The sequence below is a fragment of the Denticeps clupeoides genome, chromosome 4 (assembly GCF_900700375.1).
Source record: "Denticeps clupeoides chromosome 4, fDenClu1.1, whole genome shotgun sequence".
NCBI classification, from domain to species: Eukaryota; Metazoa; Chordata; class Actinopteri; order Clupeiformes; family Denticipitidae; genus Denticeps; species Denticeps clupeoides.
Genome location: NC_041710.1, coordinates 17097098 through 17120651, shown reverse-complemented (window position 1 = coordinate 17120651; position 23554 = coordinate 17097098). Strand labels below are relative to the sequence as shown.

Genomic DNA, 23554 nt, shown 5'->3' with positions numbered 1-23554 from the left:
TGAATGTATGTTCAGATGCACCAGATTTTTGAATGCCCGCAAAAAAGGTTGAAGAAGTTTTAAGCGTCATAATGATGCGTTTACTCCAACTACGATTCGGACTCCAGACCAATAGGGGGCAGTGTGCAACCCGGACACCATGCGGTCCGCCCTCCCCCCGTAGAAGAAGACATCCTGTGTAATGCCTCCGTCTCTTGAAGACCACAGTGGAAGCTGTTGAGGTTGCCGCGGGGGGGGTGTTTATGCGTTGAAAAAAAGGACAATCTCCCGATTCATCAGCATCAATTCATCCCCGAGTTGGGCACGCTACAACCCGACATGGCAGCCAGCGCGAAGCGGAAACAGGAGGAGAAGCACTTGAAGATGCTACGGGAAATGACTAGCCTGCCTCATAATAGGAAATGCTTCGATTGCGACCAGCGCGGCCCGACCTACGCCAACATGACAGTGGGCTCGTTTGTTTGCACCACTTGTTCCGGTATCCTGTGAGTTTCCCGGCTCGGCTGCTTCACATTTAATTGCGCGGTTCACTGTGGCGCTTGGGGGGGGGCTGATGGCCGTTAATTCCCGTTAACTCTTAATTCCTGCGCCGAGCTCGCCTCCCTGTCCGGGATATAACACGTAGGCAGGGGTGCTGATATTTGAAAGAGACAACTTTCCCTCTACCGCAGTGCACCGATGAACTTACATTTCGTCTCCACTTACATTCATTTTCCAAAGCGCTGCGACAGATTTGTTAAGCGGGCCGGGGTGGGCATCTCCGGTGAAATGAACGCCAGTTTTAACTTTCCTGCTCTTTACTGTATGCTGTTCCGATGCCGTCGTTATGAACTATGAACAGAGCAGCCGTGACGATGTGGATCCACCCACACAATGAACCTCATCCGCATCTGAGCATCCACAGCATGTGTGACACACCCAGGGATATTGACGTCGGTGCGGGATTGGTCACTAATAAATAAGATAAAAGGCAGAAAACGCAAATGATTATGCATTTAGGCTGTCCAGGAAGGACACCAGCCGTGGATGGAGTGTGTGGAAATGGGCTTTTGCAGACATCTTCATTTGTCTCCTCTCTTTTTTCAAGACGAGGGTTAAATCCCCCGCACAGAGTGAAGTCCATCTCAATGACAACCTTCACGCAACAGGAAATAGATTTTTTACAGAAACACAGCAATGAGGTGTGTACCAAAACAACTTAATTTTGAAATATGATGTTATGACATATTGATATTACAACATAATTAATATTTTTCTGTTATTTGTCCATTTCGGATATTTTCTTTTCCACAGGTTTGCAGACACATCTGGTTGGGCCTTTTTGATGAACGAAGCTCTGTTGTTCCTGACTTTCGTGAACCCCAGAAAGTCAAAGAGTTCCTACAAGAGAAATATGAAAAGAAAAGATGGTGAGATTCTTGTATATAAGTGCTCATTTCCCAACTTCCTACCATGTCCAAAACATCTGTACCTCAACCACAATATTCTGCCACGCTTGCTTCTGAAATTCAGGGGTGGAGCGGACTGGCTGTGATCTCCAGAATCTTAATCACATGTGTTGTTGGGGTGTGGTTTTTGTATGAGTTTCATAATTGTTCAGAGAGAAGTGATCTGTTCTTTGCTCAAGATCTGCCCTCTTTTCATAGGTATGTCCCTCCAGAACAAGCCAAGGTGATTGCTTCTGTTCAGGCCTCTATTTCTGGCTCTTCAGCCAGCAGCACAAGCAGCACCCCGGAGGTCCAGCCCCTCAAGACTCTGCACCTCAACAAGATTCCATCCAACCAGGTGCCACTTCCTGTCCATATAAATCAAATGTCAATTTGACATTTATATCAGTATGCATCAGCTGTCATTCAAAGCATGTCTGTGACGTTAAAATGTTTTCCCCTCTCATCCTCATCGCAGTCTCCAGTGATAAATCGCATACATGCTCAGTCAGCAGGCCAAGAGAAGAAATTTGACCTCCTTTCTGACCTTGGTGGAGATATATTTGCGGCCCCGCCCCCGCCGACTGCAGGCTCCTCCACCTTTGCAAACTTTGCACATTTCAATAGGCCGTCAGGTATTATTGCACAGTACTGTAACATGTCTGACTCTTTTGTCATGCTCTATTCTTTATGTAGGTCCAAGGTCTCCTGAGAAAACTGTTCCTTCAGCAATGAGGGCAGCAGATAGTCTTTTGTTGGATGTATTTTCATCTTTGAAAAGATGCAGCTTCAGAAATGTACCACAGCATTGGTTTGTTTTACATTATGATTTCTTCACTGTTCATCCACACAATTTTGTTTTCTTCTTTGACACCTGCAGCTCAAAGTAATTCAAACACAGATTTTGCCAATTTTGACTCATTTGGAAACTCCAGTGTGTCCTCACATTTTGGTACCTCACCTGCCTCACAACCTACCCATCAGCCCCCTCACACAGGTATAACCTCTCTGCCACACCTGTTACCTTTCCTGTGACCACCCCCCTTGATTTTTTTTATTTTATTTATATATATATATATATATATATATATATAAAATCATTTTTCCTTCATTATTTTGTCCTTTGTTACATAAACTCCGATTTTTCTTCATAATGATGCGACTCCAGATCAATCCACAGGATTCCCAGTCTTGATTCATGTAGTCTAAACTGCCTAAGTTGTGTTTGTCATGCAGGAGGTGTATCCTTACCCCAAATGGCTAGCATGGCCATGGCCCCTCCCCAGTCCGGTTTATCGGGAGAGGATCGTTATGCTGCTCTAGCAGAGCTGGACAGTGCCCTTAGCTTCTCTGTCTCTACAGGCGGTGTAGTGCAGGGGTAAGCAACTATGGTACAAGTAATGGTGCTATATTATTGTGCATGCACATATTTTCTATACATTTGTAAATACATGTGAAATGATTCAGGAATCTTTTTGGAGCTGTTCCTGGAGCCACATCTGCCCAAGCACAACCAGTGTTACCCAATATGCCACAGGGCTTTGGGGGTGAGTAAGGAATTAGGCTGTAGTCCAATAGTGTTTTCAGTGCAGGTTTCATGAACTTTGGTGAATCTGTTACTTTGTAGTATCTGCTCCATCCACAAATCCCTTCGTTGCTGCTGGAATTGCTCCAGAGCCGATGTCCACAAACCCCTTCCAAACCAATGGCAGAGCAACAGCTGCAGGTATGGTGGTTTATTATTATTTTGTATTTTATTAACTTAAAGTACAGCATTTGACACTTTTATTAATGCCTCAGTTTCATTTGGCACAGGGTCCATGAGTATGCCAACTGGCTTTGGAAATTCAAACAATTACTGCATGCCCACCAGTTTTAGTGGGACCTTCCAGCAACCTTTTCCTGGACAGGCACCCTATGCTCAGCCTTCTGCCTACCACCAACAACCCAACGGTATGTGCATCATCTTTGTTTTGTGTAAGAAATTTTACTCGGTGTTGATTTGTATGGGATAAGACAGAGGACAAGGATGAAAAAAAATATATATCTGCACATAAATGTGTTCAGTAATAAGATGTTGTTGCAGTACACCGTTTGTCAGTCTACCACACCATTCAGAGTCAGGAATCAGATCCATGGAGAGCTGCTGTGGGTGCAGTTTTCTGTGGGTTCAGTGTCCAGACATTATTATTGTGTGCCCATTATCAGCATAGTTGTGACACTGAAATACTAGGCTGTTTATGTAGATTGTTCCTTTCAAGAGCACTGACAATAATGTGGGCTTGTAAAATATGATTTATCTTGTCACCCCTTGGTTTGAATCAGGCTCTGGCTTCCCAGTTTTTGGACATGTCAAACCTCCCGTGGCTTCTTATAGCCAGGGTGTCACTGCCCCAGGGATTTCTAATAATCCGTTCATGGTGAGTACTCCTATGAATGATCTTCTATGGTGGACCACCTAGTGCAGGTTGGTGCAAACATCTCTCAACTCTTTTTGTTCTGTTTTTGAAAGTTTTATTGAAATGTTGTTTAACTCATTGAGAATAGTAATTTTCCTTGTTTTGCAGAGTGGAGCTCCACCAGGTTCCTACCCAACTGGAAGTTCTTCCACAAACCCATTCTTGTAGTGGTGCCAGTCACACAGCACCCAGACTACATTAAGCACACATTCCATGTCACCAATGACCCCAACTACGTCTCTGCAACATAGCGGCCAGGTCTCAATGTCACTGCACTGAGTGTTTATCATTTCAAAAAGATTTAAAGCCTGCAGTTTTCAGTGCAGAAGATGATCTCCCCACCCTTGTGTTTTGAAAAAGCACTTTTTGAACCTTCTATCACATCATGCAAATATCCTTACTCGTTATAGCTTCAATTCAGTAATTTACTTTTTATGCTTAGAAAGTAAGCTCTTTGTGCATATCAATATTTGTAATACTCTTAACTACACGCACTATGTACAAGAAATGTGCTGAGAATAGGAACAAATGGTGGCCTCGTGATTTGCTGTGGAAAAAGCTTTTGAATGGTTCTGCACGGGGCTCCTTTTGGATCGCAACATTTCATTTTGTAAACGAAAACCATGTATAAATGAGACTTTCTTACAAACCATGAGCTACCTGAAGGAGGTAATGTGGACACCAGTAATGAGATTATAAGCCTGCGTACTAATTGCCATTGTTGAGGGGTCACTAGACCTGCAGATGGGCTGAGCATCAGGTGTCTAGTCCTGAAAGGAGAGAAGTGGGGCACCTTCTGTACCCAGTTTCTGCACCCGGAGCATCCGACCAATGGGACTGTACCAGGCTTCCCATTACAGGCACAACGTCAGTGTGTACATATATAAATAAATGTATAAATATATTAAAAGATTTTTAATTACCAGTGTTCAGAACTATTTGTATTCTCAGCCGTTTGTTCCTTTGGATAAAGAGACCTTGTTACATGGAGCTTGCATTCATGTGTTTCTAGATTCATTAAGGATTCATCCTACTGGTCAGTTTTAATTTCTGTTCATGTTTGATTCGTTTCATGTTCATGTTTGATATTTGATTCAATTCAGTATGTACTTGAAAAAATAGGACTAATTGAATGAATTATTACGTCTGATTATCTCGTGGCCATTGCATAATCTAGGACACTGACTCATTCATATGTGGCCAAAAACTGCATTTTATATCAGGGGCAGTGGTGGCCTAGTGGTTAAGGAAGCAGCCCTGTAATCAGAAGGTTGCCGGTTCGAATCCTGATCCGCCAAGGTGCCACTGAGGTGCTACTGAGCAAAAGCACCGTCCCCACACACTGCTCCCCGGGCGCCTGTCATGGCTGCCCACTGTTCACTCAGGGTGATGGGTTAAATGCAGAGGACAAATTTCACTGTGTGCACCGTGTGCTGTGCTGCTGTGTATCACATGTGACAATCACTTCACTTTTTAATTTCTAATCACTTTCTAAACGTCTGCTGAACAGCGCAGATGTCACTTGCTGCTGTATTTTTCTGTATTATTCATTTATTTGATTACTGTGGTCGAGAATACGTATTGTAATCAGTGAGTACATTGAAACCGAGCCCATTCCGAGGAAGCAAATCGTTGCTAAAAAGCGTGTTTACCGCAAAATATCGGTGTTCTGGCTCTGAACGTGACGGCGAGGAAGTGTGATCGCCACACCACCCGCCTGGAGGCAAACGCATCTCTGGAGACTTCAGCACAAAAGGAAAATATTACTAAATCACAAAAGGATGCCTGTCTGAGCACAGTTGACATTTTATTCATAATATTTCATTTCTTACAATTTAACTGGACATTTGCATGCATGCATGCGAATATTGTTCAAAATGTCGAACTAGCTGCTCGCATCGTTTTAAAACGTAAACGACTTCTCACCGGCAAAAATGATGCTGAGCAACGAGCAACAGTCTCACGCAGTGTTGTTTCAGCGTTCGAGCAGTGTTGTTTCAGCGTTCGCGTGAAGCTCAGGAGAGCCACGCCCCGGAGGGCGTCTCCGTGCGTTGCCACGGTAACCGCCAAGCGTCTCGGGAAAAATGGCGCGTCTCTTGGGGGAAACTTTGTTCCAAATCAGCGGACAGGGGCCGGCGCCCTCGAAAGATTTTTTCCACTTGGAAATAAAAAAGTCCGATGTAAGCGTCGCAAGCTGCTGGTTTCCGGTCACACAGGCGACAAATCACTGAGCGCCGGTCTTGTCTTCGTCCCAACAGGTGACATGGAGATGGTGGAGGATTTCCCCGAGAAACGAAAACAAGCGGCCCGGAGAAGTGGTGGAGTCGCACACATGCTTTTTAGAGGACAGGCGGCTACAGGGTACATTTTTTCTACCGTTTATAAACGCTCTGTTACATAGACATAACCTGTCTGCACACCTTGTATGTGGGTAGTTAAAGATTGGTGGACGTCTTTCATTCGCTGTAAATTTCGGATTGGACACAGTCTGTGCATTTTGCATTAAAATCTTAAATCAATCTTTTTTTTTTTTCAGATCAAGTTAGATTGGTGTTTGGCACTAGGGTTTTGCGCTACATCACAAATTTGTGTCAAGGCCATTTTGATTACTTGGAGCATCTGCCAAACCACCTTCTTCTGCAAATTATGACATACCTGGACTTAGAAGACATTGCCCATCTGCGACAGACATCTCACAGATTAAAGATGGTAAGTTTTTCCTGAACTTCTCCCATTTTAGAAGGGACATGTTGAGGTTGTCTGCTGAATATTTTCTGCATCTTCCAACCAGCTGTGTGATTCGGAAGAGTTTTGGGAGCACACTGTGCGACAAACCTGCAAAACAGTACCAGAGCATGTGGAAATGCTGGCCCGAGAGTTGGGTTGGAGAACTGTGTTCTTCACCAACAAACTTCAGCTCCAGAAGCAAATAAGTCGCAGAAGGCGCGGCCTGGATCTACTGGAATTTGAGGTCCCTCTCCCACTGGGGCAATAAATGTCCTGCAAAATGAAGTGCATGGCCTAGAGGCAGGTTAGTCAATCATCATGAAGACTTGTACCACAAAGAATATGAATTCAAGACATTATGAACTGTCTTTTTTTGATTTACTAATGTATTTTTTGCTTCTCTTTGTTTTACATATATACACACAGAGACTTTAGTAATAATACATTGCCTCTTCCATTAGAAATTTCAAAGTGTATTGTAGATATCTCTAATACAACAGGTTCTCAATATCTACAGTGGGGCAAAAAGTATTTGTCAGTCACCGATTGTGCAAGTTGTCCCACTTAAAAAGATGAGAGAGGTCTGTAATTTTCATCAACTGGACGCTTCAACTGTGAGAGGCAGAACACAGGAAATCACATTGTATGGTTTTCAAATAATTTATTTGTATAAATGGGATTCATTGTGAAACATTGCAGCACAGCAAACACATGGTGCACACAATGGCTTGTGCTCTCTGCTTTTAACCCATCACCTTAGTGAGCAGTGGGCAGCGATGTGTGTGGAGATGGTACCTTCCTCCCCCCTGCTTCCACAATCGGTGGCTGCCAAATATTTTTTTCCCCACTGTATATTAACTGTTGTTAATTTAATTTACATTGCATCTGATGGTTTAATACAAAGTGTCTTACAGTCAATCTTAAGTGCTATAAGAAGCTCAAAAGAGCAAATTCATGTATGGCTCGGGCCAATTATCCATTTAACTGTCCTAGTATTATCCAGTCTTGATTTGATACCCTTTTCAGAACAACATGAAGTTGTTTTCATCCAAGAACGGATGAAACTGATGAAACTCATTAATAAATGTTTAACACATGCAGCTATATCCAGGCACCATTCCATTCTGCATATTCAGTGTAACAGAACACACTATGTTACTTCATGTTTTCGATCATGGAGAATGAGGGTTATTCATAATACTTTTATGAGTTTTTAGATGTTGTTTCTCTTTAACACATTAGCACTAGTTTCATTGTATTTTAATGAATTGTTTTCCTTATGACCTCTGATCAGGCACAGCAAATGGCTCTAGGTGATGTCAGAAGATGTCAAGCTGCAAGGCAGGCACCTGGACCGGCTCTGGTGATGCCTTACAATGAAAAAATCCACTTATTTTTTGCATGTGGTTTATGGATTTATTTAGATTTTTGGAAGTACATACTTGATATAATGAAATAATGCATGTATACACTCACAAACAAATGATCTGGGATGTGTTTTGGAGTATTTTTTTTAATCAAAAACCAAGTCAAACAAATAGCTTTATACATTACAATACATTATATATTCTGAAGAATTATATTTTTATTGAAGACCTTCATCATAACAGCCCTTCTGTGTCAGCCTACTGTATTTTTTCCAAGAAGAGTGATTACAAACATGACTATAAAAAAGAAAGTATTAGTTATTTCTGTGTTGCCATTAAGGTGTGAGTTGTGTTTTATTTTACTGCTGTTCATGTTTCAGTCACTAATGTCTTATTCATGTGGCAGATCCTTCTTCATCTTTTATGAAACTTTTTCAGACCATGCGGGACATGATGTCTCATTAACAATCATTGACCAAAACCAGATCCCACCAGATGTGGAGCAGGTGGCTTGTGTCTTATGATCCCCAGGCCAATCGATTTCGGTGCAGTTGGACGTTTTTATGAAAATTAAAAGATTTTCAAAGATGTTTTAAATGTGTGTTATTTTAAATATATGTCACATCTGTGTATTCATTTTCAACTATATTGAAATATTGGATTCATCACAATATTCAGATTGTTGAAAATAGGAATCTTTATGTAACACAGATTTCAATATATGTAAGCATAAGCACTATATATAGCAGTAGTTGGGTATGGACAATATGGGACAACATGAAGCTGCTTTCATCAGCACAAGCATTCCCTGTATTCCCTTTATATTCCCACACTAAGATTGAACAAAGCCTGATTGAGGTTTCCCTGTGTAAACATCTGTCGAGTGACCTTTCTGCATGAATATTGCTTGCACTGGTTACCCTGTCCGGATGTGGCAGACATGATTCATAGTCATGCCTGATCAGAAGACGTGATTTTTTTTTTCCAGCAAAAGTATACAACCACACTGCATAGAGAGCAACAGCAAAAAAACACCAGCATATGAGCAAAAATGACACTGTCGGTATTGGGGCAGTGGTTTTAAAGGCTTACAAACTGCGAGACTCCTCAGGCCAGATCAACAAAAATGTCAATGGATATTCACTGACCCTGGAACAAAAGATGGAGGTGGGATTCTCACAGGTTTTTTGAATAATGATCACTATAAGATCACAGAAGCAGAAAAGGTGGATTGAAGTGGGCTGAACAAAAATTATGTTGGGCAATAAGGCAAAGAGACCAGGCTGGTAGTGAGCCATGTCAAACTGGAGTATCAAATTGGAGCTGTCTGTTGAGGTTCAAACAGGTAAGATTAAGATTATTTTTTTTGCATGATTATGTGTTTTTGAACCAATGTAAGTAACAGTCCAAATTATTGTTACATAGTGATTTGTCATCTATTCTGTCAATTTAAGAACTGCAATGTGCAAATGTATTTGTTACCCTGTACGCTGAGCTACTCCTGTGTTATAGATTTATTGTAGTACTCTTTGCAGAGATCTAGCAAATGATACAGTACAATTTGAGTGCCACAATTATACAATTTATTGTACCGTTTTTGTACAAAGTATTTTTAGACAAAAAGAACATTTATAGCAAGATCAAATATCGGAATCATTAAGGTCACTTCCCAGAGGTGGGCACAATTATTCTGCCGGTACCAAACATATACACACACGGTTACAAGGAGGAGATGGTTACAACCAGCCTCCTCCGGTCCTGTCTTCTTCACCCTCACCCTCAGGTCCTCTCACTGTCATGAGAGAGCACTTATACACTGCTTAAGGTAAAAGGCATGTGCAACTTCACATAATGACCTCTATAAATATCTGCATAATGTACAGACGATCTTTATCAACAACAATTAGTCTTGAGTTCCAATGAAATGCAACTCTGTCAGTTTAAAATATTAACCTTTCTCATTGTCATATATCACCCTCTGTGGTCACTTGTAACTTTTAATTAATGAATTGGACACTACTCAGCAATTTTCCCACAGACACCCCACTACTCTCCTTTGTGACTTCAACGTGCCACTGAGAAGCTCCAACCCTCTTGCCTTCTACCCCTTCTACACTCTTTCTCCTTGGCCAACAGCATTTCCCACACAGGAAGGAGGGACCTGGCCTTCAGTCATCCCTCCCCAACAACCGACCATTCTTCCACTCCACTTCACACTCTGACCACCCCTTTCTGTTCTCTCACTCTACCTACGGGACCCAAGACTAGCCACTATACCCCCTTCATTCCAGATGACCTTCATTCTGCCTCGTCTTCACCTCTTCAACACTGCTTTCTACAAAGCATAATTTTATCTCTATTTAACCCTCTGACTCCCCTGACCTCTTCTTCCCTAACACTGAAGACCCTCACGGGTCAAATCAGTGAGAGTGTCTTCTCCTTTCTGGTTCTAAAGTGTTAGTGTATCTTGTACTCATTAAAAAGGTGGATCCATCCAGGTATATATCCATATTGACTATTTAGTGTAATAAATGGCTCTAAACCTTTCAGGATAACTGGCCCAACCACACTTTAATTCTCTTTTGATTTTCTCTTTGATTTTTTTTAACTCATGGTTCCCCACTGTGTTTACTTTGGGTCAGGTCCAGCAAACATCTCCAACCTAACAGAAAATGCCACACTGATGGACTCTGTGAAGACAATTATGCACTCAGGAGCCTTCGTTGTCACAGGAATCTTTACCTTCTTGATTCTAGTCACTGTGAAAAGCACCCGGGAGCTGCAGAGGAATACTGGGTACATCCTCCTCTGCCAACACTGCATCTGCATCACTGGCTTCAATGCTGCTGCCACAGTGATGCACAGTATTCGTGCCCTCCATGTGCCCACTGTCCGCCTGGCCTGCTGGCTGCTCTTTGATGTGCAAGTGGTCTTTGCACGAGGCCTCATGGTAACCCTCACCCTGATGTCGCTGAAGACTTGTGTGTCTGTGTGCTGGCCTCTGCGCAGCCCCGACCTGATCCATCGCAGCCGACACTTCATCGTGTTTACCGCATGGCTCCTAGTGTTCTTCAACCCCGTGGTGTTCACTGTCCTCTCCTGTATCAACACACCATGGCAGAAGTTGAAGGCTCAGGAGACTCCTTGCTCGACAGCTCTGGAAGGCAGTGCCCCCCGGATCAGTGGGCTTGCACAGCTCGGTGTCCTCATGATCCTCATTGTGGCCAGCTATGTTCTTATCTACCTGGAGGGCTACCGTGCAGGACACTTCTCCCAGGCCAACTCAAAGGGGCAGCGTACAATCCTCATCCACGGGCTGCAGATGGGCCTGCATGTTTTACCCTCTCTGATTATCATTTTACGGCTTCGGAAAAGCTTGGCAGTGGAGATCACAAACTTGATTGTGTTTTGCGTTGCCCAGTCGGCGAGTCCCATTGTATATGGGCTGCGCTGCCGTGACATCTGGATTCAGTTGCCACAATTCATTCGTGTCTTGCTGCCATGCCACAGCATAACAACCACTACAGATAACACCCCTCATACTTAGACCCTCTCTGGACACAAAGGACAACTCCCTAGAAAACTCAAATGGAGGAAAAAAACATTGGGAAGTAATTCAGAGAGGAACCCCCTTCCAGGGTAGCAAGAGCATGCAATAGGCATCGCTGTTGTGTTACTGTTAACACTCATTAAACAATTATAGGAAGTCCATTGATGATCCATAAGATTGTCCATGCCAATGATACTGAGAGTCATTAGTTCATTTCAGGGGTCGTGGGACCCAGGGTCATGGTGAGGTCAGTAGTGTCCACACCCGAACCTCTCTCATGGTCTCATTATTGGAATATGGAGGTAGTCTGGACGCTTGATTCAGTGCCTCTGAGAGAACAAACAGAAGCGGCGGCGGAAGGTGGCATTGTGCAACTGGTACAGAAATACGGGGTTATTGTGGTACATTAGTGCAATAGTGACCTGGTTCCCTAGCTAGGACAGGCTAACTGAAGTGATCTGAACACTGCCTATGCTTGACTAGGTGACTGTGTAATAAAGTGGACTTAATAATTGACACTGTGTCTGGGAGTTTAATAGATGGCCAGATTGAAAAGATGTGTTTTCAGTTTAGATTTAAACACTGAGACTGCATGTGAGTCCCAAACAGCTGCAGAGCTCTATGAGATAAAAATCTGCACCCAGCTGCAGAATTCCACACAACATGACAGCATTAAATTTATTACAAATAAAAAACCACATGTACATAAGTAGAAGCATTTGAAAATATCGATACAGCAATATATTGCAATATTTTACGAGTTGATGTTGTATCAGGACAGGGACATCAAATTACAATATTTTGTGTACAAATTTAATCCACCAGGTGGTGCTGTCAAGCGTTTTTTAGGTGCAGTGGTTGGCCTTGCATGTAAAGAAGTGGACCCATACTCTACAGGTTGCCAATTCAAATCCCGAACCACCAAGGTGCAACTGAGCAAAGCACCGTCCCCACACACTGCTCCCCGGGTGCCTGTCATGGCTGCCCACTGCTCACCAAGGGTGATGTTAAAAGCAGAGGACACATTACCTTGTGTCACCGTGTGCTGTGCTGCATTGTTTCACAATGACAATCATTTCACTTTCACTTATTGAGGTCAACTACATCCTCCACTCTTGTAGATGGCAGCTGGGTACTTTGAATTACTGCTTGGCATTTCAAGCAGAGTGAAATCTCAAAAAAATGACAGACCAATCACAGCATCTTGTATTTCAACTCTGTCTTTATCGCAATATATCTGTATATAATAATGTCTTGACCCATGTATCGCGATGTGTATCATGTCATGAGATCCTTGCCAATACACACCCCGATACATAAGTGTTCAAAGCCTTTGTCTGAAGCTCAGAATTGAGCTCAGGTGCATCCTGTTTCCCCTTGAGATGTTTCTGCAGCATAATTGGATTCCACCTGTGGCGAATTTTTGCAAAACATGATTTGCAAAGGAACACACGTGTCTATATAGGGTCCTGCAGTTGACAAAGCACAAACTAATTATCTGTAGACCTCTGAGACACGATTGTTTCGAGGCACAAATCAAAGGTTTCAGAAATATTTCTGTGGTTTAGAAGGTCCGAATGAGCATCATCCGTAAGTGTAAGAAGTTCAAAACCACCAGGAATCTTCCTAAAGCTGGCCATCCACCTAAACTGAGCAATCAGGGGAGAAAGACTTTTGTCAGGGAGGTGTCAGAGCTCCAGAGGTCCTCTGTGGACAGAGGAAAACCTTCTAGAAGGACAACCATCTCTGCAGCAATCCACCAATCAGGCCTGTATGGTAAAGACAGAATGGCCAGACAGAAGCCACTCTGTAGTAAAAGGCACATGGCAGCCCACCTGGAGTTTGCTAAAAGGCACCTCAGACCATGAGAAACAAAATTCTCAAGTCTGATGAGACAAATATTGAACTCTTTGCTGTGAATACCAGGCATCACGTTTGGAGGAAACCAGGCACCGCCCATCCCCAGGCCATGCTGTGGGGATGTTTTTCAGCTGCAGGAACTGGGAGACTAGAATACAGGAAAAGATGACAGCAGCAATTTACAGAGACATCCTGGATATACTCAGACTGGGGAAATGGATCATCTTTCAGCAGGTGTCCCATCAATATTCATTCACCAAGGCTTTCCAGCAGATGTGAAACAGGTGGCTGATCTCTTCTGATTTCCAAGGTCAATCAATTTCATGGCAAAGGATAAGAAAGTACATAGATAAACATACTGGAATATATTATTCCTAGTATAACATTTAGCCAATTATGTATGCCTGACTCACTTAATACAGCATGTTTTCCACTAGTACCTCACAGGCCACAACAGACAGTTATTGGTACCATGTCCAGATGTAAATAGGACAGCATTACAGCATTATAGGACAGCATTAAATTTTGTACATGTTTTGTATACTTTACCAACTTTGCAAATGAGATAATTGTCATCCCCACACATCTTTTGTCACATCCAGGTCAAGATTGTCAGATTAACACGTTATTTAAGCACTGGGACTATATTTGACTAGGTCATTTAAATATCAGGAATAAAATGAAATGTTTTGTATTATTCTTCTGTTTTTTGCTTCCTGGTTTCATGCAAATTGTTTTTGGAACAGCAGATTACAGGACACAAAATAAAGGAATAACATAAAACCCTAGTTGAAAACCCTACATGCAAAATACTGATGCCTTAAGGAATGTACCTGTAATTAATCTCACAAATATCCTGTCAAATGGGTTGAAGTAGTTGAAGAGACCTCTGGTTTTGTTTTATAAAGAGAAGGTGCTATCGGAGTTTGATTGTTTCTTTAGATTACCTTTCTGCAATGCTCACAAAAATGGTGATGGATTAAATGCAGAGGACAAATTTTGTTGAGCTGTGTTTGTATCACAATATGTTGTGCTGTGTGTGTATTACAATGACAAAACAATCACTTTCATTTTTTCACTCAATCTCAAACTTCTAATTACAGCATTTCATACTACAATTTGTTATCTCATGTTACATGAACAGCAAAATTCTATATGAACATGTTGGTGCTGGTAATTTCTTAATATGTTAATACATTTTGTGGTCATTTCTTACAAAAAAAAATATTTCCTGTAAACAGCATTTTCCAAGAATCTCAAGGTGTAGTACAACTTTCATCATTTTATTGTTGTTTGAAAGTTTGCTCTGCTTCAGCCTACCATAGGCGTCCCTTTAAAATATATAAAAATAATTGTGTTTTAACAGTTATATTGAGCTTCAGATTATGTTATTAGGAAAATACACTAATCATTCACTTCCTTTGGTAGATATGATATTTAAAAAATGTAAGTCATTGAATGCCATGTCTTAAAAATGAGGTTTGGCTCAAATGACAAAATAAAAAAATTAAAATAAGCAAATAGAAATAGCACATTTCAGATATCTTAGACATTTAACTTGTTTTAGTATAATTAAAAACCAAGGCTCCATGAAAAGAGGTTATAGGTAAGTCTTGCCACTCAGTGGCCATCTCTGTCCATTCCGGCTAACAAGATTAAGCTACCGTCTGAACAAATGTGGCCATACTGTACCACAACCTATTGGCCTGGCATACATCCCTATTTTTGTATTTCTGTGAAGATATTACTGAAAGCATTGCTTTTGACTTTTTCAAAACACATTTTGAGGCTGATGACTTTATTCACACTCAATTTTTAAAAACATGATCCCACAATATGTCAGACAACACAATGTGAAAAGACAGTCTCAACAGGGGTGAAGAGTACTGTTAAAAGTATACTGGGCTATACACAGCATGACACAGTGGGCACAAAGGAGCATGTTAAGACTCATTTACATGAATGGGATCCAAGGCACTTGAGAGCCTGAGACAATTTTAGTCGTAGATTAGCTAATATTATCTTTGCTTTAATGGACTGAATTAGCCTAAATAGACACATATCCTAAGCCTACAGCTTAACCACAGCCAGTCAGAGGGCTGCTGCTAAAATGATGTAATTGTGCCTGATATTTAATGAAGAGGGTAAAATAAAGGAAAGTCAGAATATGAAGCAACAAGCTCAGCAAAAAGCCAAAGTTGCTTCGAATTCATGTTCAGGCTTACATGAACCAAATAGGCACATACATTTTAAATTCTGCAGTGGTCATTTACTAATAACAAGGAGAATCCCAGGAGGTCACCTAAGAACCACGGTGCATCCAACAGGTGGCGGTAGGCATTTGTCAGCATACAGATTGTTTTCAGACTACAAGACTGTCACACTGTAGGCATGTAGCCAATTTAATGGAATGAGCCTAAATAGGTCAACAATCTCCGTTTAAATTCACTGTAACCTGAAATGCTCAGTGACAAAAACTGGTTTGAATTAACATTACAGTTCTTATTTAAAATGGTGAGATGATCAGTATTTGGAATATGTTTTTTATGGTTTTATGGTTATTTCAGCAGCAGCACTGAAAGAAAAGGACACATTCGCATGACTACATTCGCACATGGGCCCTCACATGAGTACACAAGACATTATAAAAACTCAATCACTGGACGAGGACAAGACACAGCAAGGCTACATTAATTCTTGTCACTACGGAATAGTTACAATGCAACAGCCATTGGGGCTGAAAATGTGTCCATGTTCAAGTTCAAGTTCAAGTAAACTTTATTGTCATCTCTTCTATATATTGTAAAGATATACAGAGAGACGAGAAGACGTGGCTCCAGTTAACACAGTGCAACATAAAAGTAGACAACAAAAAACAGATGCGGCACATGAAATACAATATTGTCATTGTTCAGAAAATCCCTTTGGCCAGACAGCTCCTCCATACTTCGGACATTGGCAGGAATATGAAAACAGAGAGGAAGGCATCCTTGACCCCAGCATGGACCCAGGTGAGTGCCGAGATCCCATTGGACAATAAGGGGGTCTGCATCCCGTCCAGCCTTGTGGAGCATTCACAACCTGGGCAGGCATCCTCGACCCTACCAGGATCATGTGGCAGAAAAAGCACAAACTAGACTGGACATTGACAATGTCCTCCAATGAAAAAATAAAGAATCGAAAAGTGTAGTTGACCTCGGGGCTAAGTCACCTGCATCCAAAAATGGTGCAGTGATTCTGTCAGAGCTTGTGCAGATGAACACAGGGAATGTCACCGAATGAAGTTATTCAGCGATGATGAACAGTAATGTTAGCAAAACAAGTGAACCCAACTGCAGGAGTGTGCAAAGGAGCTGGTGAGTGTCGCTCTTTTAATCTACGAACGCAATTCAGTCAAAACTGAAACGCCCACCGACGTGGCGTCCATAATAAATACACACAGGAAAGACAGAATGAAATGGATTGGGCTAACATTTGTATTGAGTAGGGAAGTGACAAGCTGAGAGAATTCAAAGTTGGAACTCAATGACTGATTAAGTATGATGAGCATGACCTGTCACCATCTTTCCTATATATCTTCTGATGCCATGGAGAAGAGTCACATGACAGGAAATTTAATAAGCAACAAACAGGCCATACAGGCTCTCACATAAGCACATGTGACCCAATAAAAAAACAATGATTGGACAGGGACAAGACAAAGCCAGGATACATTTGTACTTAATGTGACAGATGCACACACTCAGAGAATCAGGAACATGCACCATGAACATGAAACTCTGGCCTGGCCTAGAATGTGGAACCAGAGCAAGCTGTAAACTGTAAATTAATAAAGTGTTTTTATTAAAATGTATTGTTTAATTCCACTTACAATTACCTCAATAAATTACAATCACACTAAGACTTTGCTGAGACAAAAATACTATTGGCACAGTGAAAGACGAAAATATCAGGATAAGCATTATAACCTAATCATTCTATTACTACCTATAAAAACGGTCAATGAAATATTGATTGAATGACCTTAAATGATCTTCCACTTTGTGTTTATTCATTCATGTTGTGCATGGACAGGTAGACAGGTGTGCCTCTGTGGGATTCTCCAGTATGGCAAAGGTCACAATCTCATGATCATTACAAAAATGCAATCATGGGTTTGTAGAGTTCTCTGCCAGCCTCAGCATTTACACTGGGGTTGCACACATCTATGTGATCTGTAGGCTCGTGCTGAGCAGTGCTGTTTAGACAACATAGCCCATGTACAACCATTAGCTTTTGGTCAATGCCCAGCTATATATAGATGGCTGAAAAGCCTCTTACAGAAGAACCCTCTTACAAGTTCCTTTCCCTGAATAGAGTCCATGAATAGATTGAGCAAAGATACTTAAGTGAAAATCCCTTGTAGGTATTTAATTCTAAATGAGTAATTACTGGGTGTGTCAGTGTGTCTTGGTCTGGAGGTGCATGACTTGGGGCGGCTCATTCGCGCCTTTGTTCTGGAGCACGCTGTACCTCCTCACACCCGCACAAAGCAACAGCTAGCCTGAGACCTTTCTGAACACGGAGTTACCGGTCATCGTCGGGGGGATTGTCCACACTCAGCCGCCAACATGTGTGACATGGGGGGACTCGACAACCTGGTGGCCAACACGGCCTACCTTAAAGCCCAGGGGGGCGATGACAAGGAGATGAAGAAGCGTCGTCGGAGTCTGTCGCTGCCTAAACCGGAGCAATGCACAGCTCTCCGGGCGTCTGTGGAGAAAAATTTTGAGAGCCTGTGTGAAAAGCAGCCTATAGGGAAGAAGTTTTTCCGGCTGTACCTCGAACAGGCCACACCTGAGTATAAAAATGCTGCTGAGTTCCTGGATGAGCTAACTGAATGGGACCTGGCAGAAGGCGCTGGCAAGGATAAGGCCCGGACAAACATCATTAACAAGTTTTGCAAGGAGGGCTCCAAGAATTTTCTGAGTTTCTTGAGTGGGGAGGCAGCTGACAAATGCAAAGCGGTCACTGATAAGGATTTTGAGGAGGTGATGACGGGCAAAGTAAAAGAAGCCACCAGGGAGTTCCTCAAAGGCAAGCCCTTTGTGGATTATCAAGCCAGCCCCTTTTTTGACAAGTTCCTGCAGTGGAAGGAGTATGAGAAACAGCCCATCTCTGAAAAATACTTTTATGAATTCAGAACATTGGGCAAGGGAGGGTTTGGAGAGGTGAGCATCCCTCACATTTTGAAAATGTTGTACTGGATGAACAATTGAATCAATGTATTCATATTCGACATTAATATGCTTGTACACACTGCATTGGATGACCTCCCCCCACCACCACCCTCCAATGTTTGCAAAAAATTGTTGCAACTATGTAAAAGTTAGCATGTCATTTTAGAGATCACTCATACATTCTTTATTTTGATCGTAACTACATGTCTTTTAGAGCCATATTGAAATGCATTTTATTCACTTACCACCCAAGTGGCACACAACTGCAGATATAGGTTGAACAAAACCATGCACAAAGACAGAGTGTACAAATTAATTATGTCCTGAAATGTTTCATATTTATTTCTGGACCCTCTAGGTGTGTGCAGTCCAGGTGAAGAACACTGGCCAAATGTACGCCTGCAAGAAGCTGTGCAAAAGGCGTCTAAAGAAGAAGCATGGTGAAAAGATGGCACTACTGGAGAAGCAGATCCTGGAGAAAGTAAACAGTCTGTTTATTGTGAACCTGGCCTACGCTTTTGACACCAAGACCCATCTTTGCCTTGTCATGAGTTTGATGAATGGTGGAGATCTGAAGTACCACATCTACAACATTGGTGAGAAGGGCATAGAGATGGACCGCATCGTCTACTACACGGCTCAGATCACTACTGGCATCCTACATCTGCACGCCATGGACATTGTGTACCGTGACATGAAGCCTGAGAATGTCCTGCTTGACAGCCAGGGCCAATGCCGTCTGTCTGACCTGGGGCTGGCGGTGGAGCTGCCTGCAGGCAAGACCATCACCCAGAAGGTAATGATCATGCTCCACAATGACTGACAAATGTTATTTGACATATTTGAAGGTGTTCTGGTTAAATATGAAAATCATTGTTGACCATCTCCAGGTCTCAATGGCTTTGCCCCCACATGTCAGGATTATTGTCTTATCAGGGAAGAGGTTACATCAGTTACATAACCCTCTTGATCTTTGGGAGTCTGACTAGTCCTGCTCATTATAGCAGGTGCCATTTAAGGCTCCAAGAAATGTGAACAGATCAGCAAGTTTAAATTGTGTTACAGATATGTGTGGATTCTTAAATAAAAGCTATCTAGTCTCTTTAAAGCGACAACTAAATATGTATGTGTTATGTATAGATCATTATAGAATTTAATGTTTAGAATGTTGCATCAACTTTGACAATTGAGATATTGAGATTCTGTCAAAGGTCAGTAGGACCAATTAGAAATGTCAGATGAGGACAATGTTCTAAATGTGCTATGGGACAAATTCTAACTCATTTATGACTCAATGAATATCTCAGCAGAGTTATTAAGTTGATGAGCTCATTTTTAAGAGTTTAAGCCATTTGTTGCAATTAGGCAATGGGTCACCACTTGTCCATTTAACCAATCAAGTTGCCAAATGGGCATTTTAAGAGTCATTCAAAGGCCAGTGGTGTTTGAGAATCAGAGCTTGGGCCAAATCAAGCCTAGTATGTACATAGAGCAACAGTAAGCTCATTATCCTGTGCCCTTCTTTGGTCCCTGGTGCAGGTTGAAGCCCAAGACTAACCCTGCAGGGGCTTGGTTTGGCTTTGCACTCCTGATCCTCTTACTTAGGTGGAATTACACAAATCTCCTTCTGATCAGACAGCCGAGCCCAGGAGCTAGTAAGGATGCAGAAGAATATGCATGCATGTGTGTAAACATGGTTGTGCAAATAAGACTATTTGTTTTTCATATTTTTGTCTAGTTAGCTGAATCTGGTATGTGGATTTCTTTCTAAATTTGAATGCATGCAGTATAGGTTTACCAGAGATTTTATTTGTGTTTCATGGCATTCTCAATGGGGACCGACTGGGCAAATAAGGTCTGCAGAGCCTGCAGGCTGAATTGGTGCCAGTCACATGACCTCCTACACACATATCCCTCTAAAGGGTACTTTAGTGTCTATACCAATTGTTGGACTACCCTGGTTACTCATTAGCACTTAATTCTTCATGTAACTTCCATACAAATAAACTGGCTGAGAATTTTGAAAACATTTCTAAAACATAAGCTGGTAACATTTAGGAAAAAGTGACACCTGCAATGACTTATGTAGTATATGCTGGTGTCAGGGGGGAATCCAATAAAGGCAGCTTAAAGTTAAAGATGTCACATTTTTGTCTTATTAGATTGCTGTGTTCCTGCATGTGCAAATTAAATCAGTACATTTCACATACAAAATATCAGGATAAACTTTTTATGTGACTGTGAAGTTGTGCTTCATAGCCGAACAAACACTAATTTTTAATGTAATTAGTTGAAACGCAACGTCACTGCAGATATAAACATGACTCTTGACAGGCTATAGAGGATTACAATTAAGCTTCTTCATTCTGCCCAGTGCCTGAGGTCATATGTGAGTACATGGTAGGGTTCAACTTACATAAACTAAGGCAGCAATGAAAAAACAATACTGGTACTGCCAATTAGAACATACTTCATTATTTTATAATACCATTAAGGTACAGATTTAATGGAGTGGTCCTATACTGATCTGTGGTGAATGGAAACCTTTGCTTCCTTTTGCTTCATTCTTCTCCCTCCATATTTGCTCTTCTTCCCCAGGCTGGTACTGGAGCCTACATGGCCCCTGAGATTCTTACAGACATCCCATACAGAACATCAGTGGACTGGTGGGCTCTAGGCTGCAGTATCTATGAAATGGTGGCTGGGTACACACCATTCAAGGGTCCAGAGGCTAAGAAGGAAAAAGTTGAAAAAGAGGAGGTGCAGAGGCGCATAATCGGTGAAGAGCCTAAATTTGAGCACAAGAGCTTTGATGCTGCCACCAAAGATGTCATCCAGCAGTTCCTCAAAAAGAAAATTGACGAGCGTCTTGGCTGCAAGTAATTGTTTTCATATTCTTTATTCTCATATTCTCATATCATAGCAGAATGAGCTGCTATGATATATGTCAGTATAGAGACATCTAAATGAGTCTGTTTCCAGGGAGCCATGTAACTAATCACACAATAAAATTTTTAAAAATCATTGTCTAATGTTTCTTGTGATCTTAATATAATATAATATAATTTATAATAATAAAAATGCTTTATAATATTGTGTTTGCTCTCTACAGGGGAGATGACCCTAGGAAGCATGAATGGTTCAAGTCCATCAACTTTGCACGTTTGGAAGCTGGCCTGATTGATCCTCCCTGGGTGCCCAAGCCCAATGTTGTCTATGCTAAGGACACTGGTGATATTGCAGAGTTCTCAGAGATCAAGGGCATTGAGTTTGATGCCAAAGATGAAAAATTCTTCAAGGAGTTCGGCACAGGTGCGGTGTCTATCGCGTGGCAGCAGGAGATGATTGAGACCGGACTCTTTGACGAGCTGAATGATCCAAACCGGAAAGAGTCCTCAGGTGGCCTTGATGATGAGAAGAAATCAGGTACCTGCACACTCCTGTGAAGGAAGGAACCCTTTATCATTTACAACACCAAAACTATGAAACCAAGCATTCTGCCCCGAAAAAGGACAAGCACCCCAAGAGTGAAGTGGAGGGCCTGTCTATGATAGGGTAGAAGTGCTTCTTTAGTATTCATTCAGCAGCTACAGAGATACAATGGATGAGATCAGCTCCTTCTCTGGAGTCAGTTCTCTGGAGTCCTTTCTCTTGGCGAATGTAGCAGTAACCTCCTGCACAGGGGGTAGAACATAAATCAAAAATCATTTAGGAAGGTTGTAGAGGAATAGTGCTGAAATATATCATCCTATGTGGACTTTCAGGAAGCATGTCATGCAGTGTTTATTGTGTAGAACATTTGCACAAGGTTTAAAGAAAATGTAAGTGAGCGTGGGAGTCTGATTTCATTAGTGAGTAGATATGGCTGGAATATCAAGCTCGGAAAATTCATGTTTAGAATTTTCAAGTAAATGGTATCTGAGTTCTATGGCTAATTTATATTGCTCTGCACTAAGGCATAGACTTGTTACTCAAGACAATCTGTGTTGATAACTGTTTTTCTGAAAAAAGTGCTTTCAATTAAATGCTTATTTTCTTCATCCTGAATTCAATATTGTTTCATTTGAAGCAGGCAGGAGTAAGACATTCCAGATGTAGTTTGGAGTTGAACCTTGTCTCAATTTTAAGATTTGCATCAATAGTTTGAGACCATGTTTAGATATGCTTTGCATATACTTATGTATATACATTTAGAAATTTAACCTATAAATCTATTTTGTTTAAAGAACAGCAGAATAACTGTGTGAAGGTTTGTTTATGTCCTGGATTTGTGTGATCAGATTGGCAACTATTGTTGCTTTACAAATGCAAGTGAGAGTTGATCATATTCTGTAAATCAAGACAAAAACATGATTACCATTATTTTTGATCAGCTTGGTGGTCTCAACAAAGATAATCTAATCATGTCCCAAGGGCTGTAGCCCTGTAGTTTCATAAGAGGGGCTGGATGACTGACAAGATACGTCAACCCGAACCTTAAATAACAGATGATATAACCTAAATAACCTTTTTTATGTTGCAGTATTGCCAGTTTGAATTGTGGGCATTTCAACTGTTAAACTCATCAGGGAAGTGTTTTGTTGTCACAGGAATATCAGACATTCATCATGAACTTGCTTGAATCATGAAATATTGGAATAAACAAATTATCTGTCTTTTCAGGCTCCTCTGCATATCTTTGATTCATAGCCGATTGTTTTACACTGCTCTGGTTTTCATGTCAGTTTGAATGTGCTAAATTTTCTAAATTAAATCTACCTTTTATGCAGCATAACATGACTGCTCTATACTGAGGCAAGTCTAATATTGGTCACATTACAGCTAAACCGTATGGCCATGCCGAGAGCTCAGTGTGCTGGTCTTACTTTAGAAGGCGATAATCAGTTTCACTCAGGCGTACCTAAATCAACTTTAAGCCCTGAGCCCTATGGCCGACACTAAATGC

The 23554-nt window shown here is 41.6% G+C and overlaps 4 protein-coding genes across 5 annotated transcripts; all 4 read left to right on the top strand.

The window, feature by feature from the left end:
• The first annotated feature begins 141 nt into the window (after positions 1–141).
• agfg1b (ArfGAP with FG repeats 1b) lies at positions 142–4821 on the top strand. Of its 2 annotated transcripts, XM_028977662.1 has the most exons (12): positions 142–485; positions 1088–1181; positions 1294–1409; positions 1647–1785; positions 1906–2062; positions 2308–2424; positions 2664–2805; positions 2895–2974; positions 3055–3153; positions 3243–3380; positions 3753–3847; positions 3995–4821. In XM_028977662.1, exons 1-12 carry the CDS (start codon positions 319–321, stop codon positions 4052–4054), a joined length of 1404 nt encoding a protein of 467 aa, XP_028833495.1. In that variant the 5' UTR covers positions 142–318; the 3' UTR covers positions 4055–4821. The 2 variants fall into 2 exon arrangements, with proteins under 2 accessions (XP_028833495.1, XP_028833496.1); XM_028977663.1 differs by lacking the exon at positions 2308–2424.
• Positions 4822–5949: 1128 nt separating this feature from the next.
• fbxo36b (F-box protein 36b) lies at positions 5950–8519 on the top strand. Its single transcript, XM_028977684.1, has 5 exons — positions 5950–6066; positions 6145–6247; positions 6423–6595; positions 6678–6917; positions 7908–8519. Exons 1-4 carry the CDS (start codon positions 5971–5973, stop codon positions 6879–6881), a joined length of 576 nt encoding a protein of 191 aa, XP_028833517.1. The 5' UTR covers positions 5950–5970; the 3' UTR covers positions 6882–6917; positions 7908–8519.
• A 2072-nt stretch (positions 8520–10591) lies between these two features.
• LOC114787831 (uncharacterized) lies at positions 10592–11527 on the top strand. Its single transcript, XM_028975722.1, has one exon. It carries the CDS (start codon positions 10592–10594, stop codon positions 11525–11527), a length of 936 nt encoding a protein of 311 aa, XP_028831555.1.
• Positions 11528–17820: 6293 nt separating this feature from the next.
• grk7a (G protein-coupled receptor kinase 7a) lies at positions 17821–23264 on the top strand. The gene is made up of 4 exons (XM_028977657.1): positions 17821–18600; positions 18968–19405; positions 21208–21488; positions 21722–23264. Exons 1-4 carry the CDS (start codon positions 18001–18003, stop codon positions 22053–22055), a joined length of 1653 nt encoding a protein of 550 aa, XP_028833490.1. The 5' UTR covers positions 17821–18000; the 3' UTR covers positions 22056–23264.
• Positions 23265–23554: the final 290 nt, after the last annotated feature.